We start from the raw sequence: 6,414 nt of genomic DNA, 5'->3' as shown, positions 1-6,414 counted from the left end.
CCCCTGCCACCGCCGCCACCGCCGCGGCCGGGCGGGGGACCAGGTGGGGAGGCTGGGGCACATGAATCCCCGGAACGCCATTCCCGTGGCATGTGAGGCCGGTTGGCACTCAAGGTCCCGCCGGACCTGCTGGCCATGCTCCCGGCGCGCGGCCCGGGAGATCGCCGCGCCTCGCCCGACGCCGTCCCCCCAGCGACTCCCCCCAAGGAGGGGAAGGGGGGGGGGGGGCGCAAGGGGAAGCCCCTGCCCGCCGCGTGTGTGCCGGCAAGATGCGATCCGGGCGACCAAAAAAAACATGCGCCCGGGGCACGATTATGGGCGGGCTTCGTCCGTGGCCGCGCACCCGGGGGGCCGCGCGCCAGACTCTCCCCGCACACCACACACGCACGCACACGCAGAACGCACGGAACGCACAGACACAGAGAAAGAGAGAAAGACACCGGCCCCTGTCCGCCTCTCAAGCCCCCTCCCCCCACCCACTCCCTCCGACACGATATCACCATGTTCTTCAAGGTGACCGACACTCTCTTCATTGGCGAGTGCGTTTTGCTCACACCCCCCCGACCTGCCCTTGCTGCCTGCCACTTGCTGCCTGCCACTTGCTGCCTGCCACTGATCACCCGCCACCGATCACCCACCGCTGGCCACTCACCACTGGCCACTCATCACCCGCCGCCCTCCACTCGCTGGCGACACATAGCTACATCGCCTCGCAGCAGCGCGCCCGCCTGGACCGGCATGCCATCCGGCAGATCGTGTACCTGGGCGAGATTGCCGAGGTGGCGGACCGCCGCCGGCCGGACGGCTCGCTGCCCGAGCTGGATGCCGTCACCAATCTGAAGGACATTCGCGTGACCGCGGTGGAGATCCCCCCCATCAGCCAGACGTGCGAGTGGTCCGACGACGCGGCCGCCCTGGACAGCCAATCGGCCGGGCCGTACCTGGTCCCCTTCGCCACGCAGGTGCTGGACCTGCTGCGGCCGGTCGACCAGGAGCCCGGCGCCTTGGCCGATGCCACGCTGCTGTGCTGGTGCGCGCCTTGCTTGCCCGCGGCCCGCGGGTCTCCCCGCCCCGGGCCCCCCTTCGCACATCGCCCCGCGGCCTGTACCGGCGCACGCGCACGTGCACATGTGTGCACACATGCATCCCGGCGCGAATAGGCCCCCCGCCCCTGGTCGTGGCCACTAACCGCCCCCCCCCCCCCCTTTCCCCCCTCGCCCTCGTCCCTGGTCCAGCGACCTGTCCCTCAGCGTGGCGGCTTTCTTCGCCGCGGCGGCACTGTACCGCGACCTGGCCGAGGCCCCGGCGGACGAGGTGGCCGCGATCCTCGAGGACCATGCCCCGGCCCCGGCCGAAGATGGCACCCCAATCGACATCCTCCCCGGCCTGGTGGCCTTCCTTGCGGAGAAGGAGCCACGCGCCCTGTGCGTACCCATGCCATCTGCCCGCGCCAGCCATGTGGGGGAGGGGAACTTTCACGGACTGACGGTCGGCTTTTCCTGTCTCACACGCGCGCGCGCACACGCACGCGTCCTGCCCCTGCTGTGCATCGGTCCCCCGGCAACATGCACCCCCCCCCCCCCTCTCCTCCCCGCGTGGCAGCCTCCCCGGGGAGTTGGTTGCCCAGCTGCGGAATTTCCGCGACATGGGCTTCAAGCTGGACATGAACAACCCGGTGTACCGGCGCCGGCGGCTGTACGACATCGCGGCCCTGCGCCAGGACTTCAACTTCGTGGCCGCCGAGCCGATCTACGGCCAGGACCCGCAGGCCACGCGCGCCGTGTCCAATCAGAAGCTCCTGCTGCGGTGCCGCCAATGCCGCCGGCCGCTGGCCGACGCGGACCACATCCTGCCGCATGAGCCGCTGACCGGCGGGACGGGGGCCGATGCCGGGGCCGGGGCCGGCGATTCGTCGGCTCCGGGGCGCCTGCTGCGCAAGGGCCTCGCCTCGCACCGGTCCTATCGGGCGGACTACTCGCACTCGGTGATGGTCAGCCACCAGGGGGACCTGGCCGCGTCGGCCACGCCGGTGACGCACGCCGGGCCGGAATCCCCGCTGGCCCGGGCCCTGCGCCCCTTCGGCGGGTCGCTCTGTAGCTCCTTCTTCGTGGAGCCCATGGAGTGGATGCTGGATGTGACCGGCGATCCGTCGGCCATGCAGGGCAAGATCGCCTGCCCGAATGCCAAGTGCCAGACCAAGCTCGGGGGCTTCTCCTGGATCGGCCACCAATGCCCGTGCGGCGACTGGGTGGCCCCGGCCTTCATGCTCAACCGCAGCAAGGTGGACTGCGTGCTGCCGACGCAGTCGCTGGGTGCTCTGACCAGCCAGCTGCGCATCAGCCGGCAGCCCGTGCCGCGTCCGGGCCCGGCTCAGTGACCTGGGGCGCGTGAGTGCCTCCGCTGCATGTGTGTGTGAGAGAGAGAGAGAGAGAGGGAGGGAGAGAGTAGCTTGCGCCGCTCGCTGCCCTTTTTTCCTTTCCCCTGTTTTCCGCGAAGACCAGCCATTGCAATGTGTGTGTGTGTGTGTGTATACGACGTGTGCGAGGTGCACGCGTCCGTGTGTTGGGAGGGAGGGAGGGAGGGAGGGAGGGACAGGGCGAGGCAAGAGCGTGGACGGAGGGCAGAGGGGCAATGGAACCTCCTTTCTTTTCTTTGCTGCCGAACGAACTGCCCTGTGCGCGCGCGTGTCCCCCCCCCCGCCCCCCCACCCCACCCCCCCCTTCGGCCGCTCGTGCGGAGACAGAGATCGCGGTCGAAAAATGCGAACACAAACAAAACTTGGAAAGGGCTCTAGGTGTGGAATTGGGGGGAGGGGAAAGGGAGGAAGAAGGCATTCTACAAGGGGACAACAACGAGGGGCTCTCGGGATGAGGGCGACACGGCGAGAGGGAGGGACAGGGGGGGAGAGAGAGAGACAGAGAGGAAGGGAGAAAGGGAGGGGGAGGGAGATGCTCTGTCGAGGAAAGGCGAGCGCGCGTGGCTGGCATGCGGCGGACGGACGACAGAAGCGCGCCCCACCCCCACGCATCGCCCCCACTTGGAGGAGGAGGAGCAGGAGATGGGAGGGGATGGAAGCACACATGCCGGTCCGCAGGGCATGAGAGGGGGCCGGTCCGCAACGGGGGGATGGAGGAAAGGGTGGCAGGAGGGACGCGGCTCCAGCGCTCGCCTACCCTCGACAGCGACAGAGGAGGGGGAGGAGGGAGGGGGGGTTGAAGCAGGGGGCGAGGGAGAGGACACACGCGCACGCGCACACGCGCACAACATGTGCAGCCTCCCCCCCTCCCCCCCCCCCTGCAGCCCCCCGGCCCCGGCTCGCCACTCCTCTCCCCCAGAGAGAGGGTTTCGTCCCAACCTCAGGAGGAGCGGGGGAGGGGTGATGTCACACTCTTTTCCCTGACGCACATGAAATATGGCAAGTGTCGCCTCGCGTTCTCGTCGGGGTCGCCGCCGCGCAGGGGAGGAGGGGGGGGGGGAGGAGGACCGGGCCGGGCTCAGGCGTCGGCCTTGTTGGCCACGGCCACCGGGCCACGGACAACACCGGACATCTTGCCAGCGGCGCCGGACCCCCCGGCCACGGTGGCAGCCTGCTCCTGGCGGCGGCTCTCCGTGATGGCGGTGGTCATGGGGGCCGGGCGGCGGACCTTTCCGGTGTCCAGGAGCTCCTGGATGTCATCGGCCGACAGGGTCTCATACTCGATCAGGGTGTCGGCCAGCAGGACCAGCTGCTCCCGGCGGCTGGCCAGCAGCTTCTTCACCCGGGTGGTGGACTCGTCCAGCAGGCGGCGGACCTCCTGGTCGACGATGTTCTTGGTCTCGGACGAAATCTTGTCCTCCTCCAGATGCACATGCCCCAGCAGGGGGGAGAAGCCAAACTGCATGACCATGGACCGGGCGATGTTGGTGGCCTGGCGGAAGTCCGACGCGGCGCCGGTGGTGATGTTGTCCACGCCGAAGATCAGCTCCTCGGCCAGGCGCCCGGCCAGGGCCACGTCCAGGTGCGCCAGGAGCTCCTCCCGGGTCTGGTTGATCTGGTCCGCCTCCGGCAGGGAGGTCAACATGCCGAGGGCCTGGCCACGGGGCAGGACCGTCAGCTTGTGGATCGGCATGGACCCCTTGGTGTAGTAGGACACCAGGGCATGGCCGCCCTCGTGGTGCGCCGTCACGGCCAGGTTCTTCGGGGTGAAGGCGGCCGCCGACTGGCGCGGCGCGCCCATGATGATGGTGTCGCGCGCCTGCTCAAAGTGCTCCATCGACACGTGGTGCGTCTCCGGGACGGCCGTGGCCGCGCCGATGGCCGCCAGGTTCACCAGGTTCCGGATATCGGCACCGGTGAAGCCGGGGGTGGCGCGCGCCAGCCGCGACAGGTCCACCGTGTCCTCCAGCGGGATGCCCCGGACATAGTACTCCAGGAGCTGCACCCGGCCAACGATGTCCGGCGGGTGGACGTGCACCTCGCGGTCGAAGCGCCCGGGCCGCACGAGAGCCGGGTCCAGCAGTTGCGGGAAGTTGGTGGCGGCCATGATGATGACGCCGTCCTGGGAGGTGAAGCTGTTCGGCGGCGGGCGAGGGGGTCAGTGTTCCGGGGGGGGGGGGAAGCAAATGGTGCGAGGGGGGGGTCCCCTGTGATGCAAAACGGAGGGACCCGGCCGCAGCCGTGCGGCAGAAGCCGGACAGGGGAGGCCAAACGCGAGACGCACCCATCGAGCTCGACCAGCAGCTGGTTCAGGGTGGCCGAGTTGTTGGAGAGGGAGGACTTGCTACGGCGCGAGCCGACCACATCGATCTCATCGATGAAGATGATGCACGGGGCATTGGCCCGGGCGGACTCTGTGCACAGGGGGGGGGGGGCGTGCCGGCGGGATCGATACATAGGCGCGGTCAGCAACGGGCGGGCCTTGGGCCAGGGTGTGTGTCCGGGCCGTGGTGGTGGTGGTGGCGGCGGCGAGGGAAGGAGAGCAGGGGAGGGGGAGGGGGGGGGGAAGGCCCGGGGAATGCGCGAAAGGGGAGCAAGCACGCACTGAACAGGTCCCGAATGCGGCGGGCACCAACACCGACGAAGACCTCGTCGAACTCGGACCCGGACACATGGATGAAGGGGACGCCCGCCTCGCCGGCGATGGCCCGCGCCAGCAGGGTCTTACCGGTACCCGGCTCGCCGGTCAGCAGGAACCCCTTGGGCAGCTTGGCACCGAGGCGGGTGAACTTGGTCGGATTCCGGAGGAAGTCCACGGCCGACTGGAGCTCCTGCTTGGGGCCATCACAGCCGTACACATCGTCGAAGGTGGTGGTCGAGCGCTGGGCCAGGCGCGACTCGAAGTTGGACTTCTGGCCGCCGCTCTCGCCGGAGAAGTTCCGCGCGAACATGACAATCAGGTAGCCGAAGAGGGCGAAGCGGGCTGCGTAGGTGCACACGGGGCCGGGAGCGGGGGCCGGCCGAAGGGGGCGGAACATGCCACATGCGTGCAGGTGTTAGGACACGTTGCGAGGACATGCCCCGGTGGGGGGGCCGGGGGGGGGGAGGGGGGGGGGGGGTGACAAGGCGGCACACGCACCGATGGCCATGAAGTTACTGAACCAGGACTTGTTCTGCACAATCTGCACCGGGATCGGCTGCTGCTCCTTCTGCTCGAAGGGGAACGGGGGGCCGGGGCGGGGGCCACCGGGTGGAGGGGACTGGGGCCTGCCTGTGGAGGGGGAAGACGGGGGGAGGTGGAGGAGGGAGGGGGTGGGAGGGGAGGGGGTGGGAGGGGAGGGGGTGGGAGGGGAGGGTAAGAGAGAGGGAGAGAGAGAGAGGAGAGAGAGAGAGAGGAGGGAGAGAGAGAGGAGGGAGAGAGAGAGAGAGAGAGAGGAAAGTAACCACGCCGGCAAACGGACGGCGGGGAGGCGGAAGAAGAGGGGCGCAAGGAGAAGGGAAGATGAGGAGCGCGCATCGGACCAGGCAAACGCACCGAACTTGCTTTCGAACGTCTGGGTGTTCAGGCGCATGTGCGTCTCACTATGGTCCTTGAACAAACGCCGCTGGGCGACATCCACCAGGCTCTTGATCTCCGGCTCGGAGGACGGGCCCAGGGCCCGGTGGTGGCGGAGAATGTCCTCCGGGCGGTTGAGGTCCAGCAGGACGCGATAGAAGTCGGCCCGGGCTTGCGGGCTGTTGGGCTCCTCCTGCAGGCTGCGCTCGGCCTGTGCCAGGCGCTGGTGGTTGTACGAGGTGAAGGTCCGCACGCCGAATGGCCGGGCGGTGGCGGTCGGCAGGAGCGCGCTGCCGACCGGCCGGCCGGCCAGGGCGGCGGCGGCACTACGGAGGGCGCTGCCCCCGGCCAGGGACCTCTGGACTGCGCGTGGACGGGGAGCGGGGAGTCAGGGCGGGCGAGCGAGCGAGCGAGCGGGCGGGCGGGCGGGCGGGCGGGCGGG

The 6,414-nt window shown here is 69.5% G+C and overlaps 2 protein-coding genes across 2 annotated transcripts in view; one reads left to right on the top strand and one right to left on the bottom strand.

Annotated features, from left to right (window-relative positions):
- The first annotated feature begins 339 nt into the window (after positions 1-339).
- On the top strand, positions 340-2,445 carry H696_01370 (hypothetical protein). Its single transcript, XM_009495264.1, has 4 exons — positions 340-539; positions 701-1,030; positions 1,236-1,424; positions 1,603-2,445. Exons 1-4 carry the CDS (start codon positions 502-504, stop codon positions 2,375-2,377), a joined length of 1,332 nt encoding a protein of 443 aa, XP_009493539.1. The 5' UTR covers positions 340-501; the 3' UTR covers positions 2,378-2,445.
- Positions 2,446-3,277: 832 nt separating this feature from the next.
- The window catches only part of H696_01369 (hypothetical protein), a gene marked incomplete at its 5' end in the record, with an annotated part of 4,576 nt that continues 1,439 nt past the window's right edge, over positions 3,278-6,414 (bottom strand). The window contains 5 exons of the mRNA XM_009495263.1: positions 3,278-4,551; positions 4,701-4,830; positions 5,022-5,399; positions 5,556-5,687; positions 5,952-6,335. Coding sequence (XP_009493538.1) covers positions 3,495-4,551; positions 4,701-4,830; positions 5,022-5,399; positions 5,556-5,687; positions 5,952-6,335 — 2,081 coding nt within the window. The 3' untranslated portion in view covers positions 3,278-3,494. The remainder of the gene's footprint in view (positions 4,552-4,700; positions 4,831-5,021; positions 5,400-5,555; positions 5,688-5,951; positions 6,336-6,414) is intronic.

This window comes from Fonticula alba (assembly GCF_000388065.1).
Source record: "Fonticula alba strain ATCC 38817 unplaced genomic scaffold supercont2.2, whole genome shotgun sequence".
In the NCBI taxonomy this organism is placed as follows: Eukaryota; order Rotosphaerida; family Fonticulaceae; genus Fonticula; species Fonticula alba.
Note: the sequence above shows the minus strand (reverse complement) of the source record. Positions and strands in the feature narration are given on the sequence as shown.

Excerpts from the sequence above, each read along its gene's own strand:
- H696_01370 (XM_009495264.1), top strand. The coding sequence starts at position 502 with ATGTTCTTCAAGGTGACCGACACTCTCTTCATTGGCGA. Across the intron at positions 540-700 it reads GACACTCTCTTCATTGGCGA|CTACATCGCCTCGCAGCAGC; the intron begins GTGCGTTTTGCT and ends GGCGACACATAG. Across the intron at positions 1,031-1,235 it reads GATGCCACGCTGCTGTGCTG|CGACCTGTCCCTCAGCGTGG; the intron begins GTGCGCGCCTTG and ends TCCCTGGTCCAG.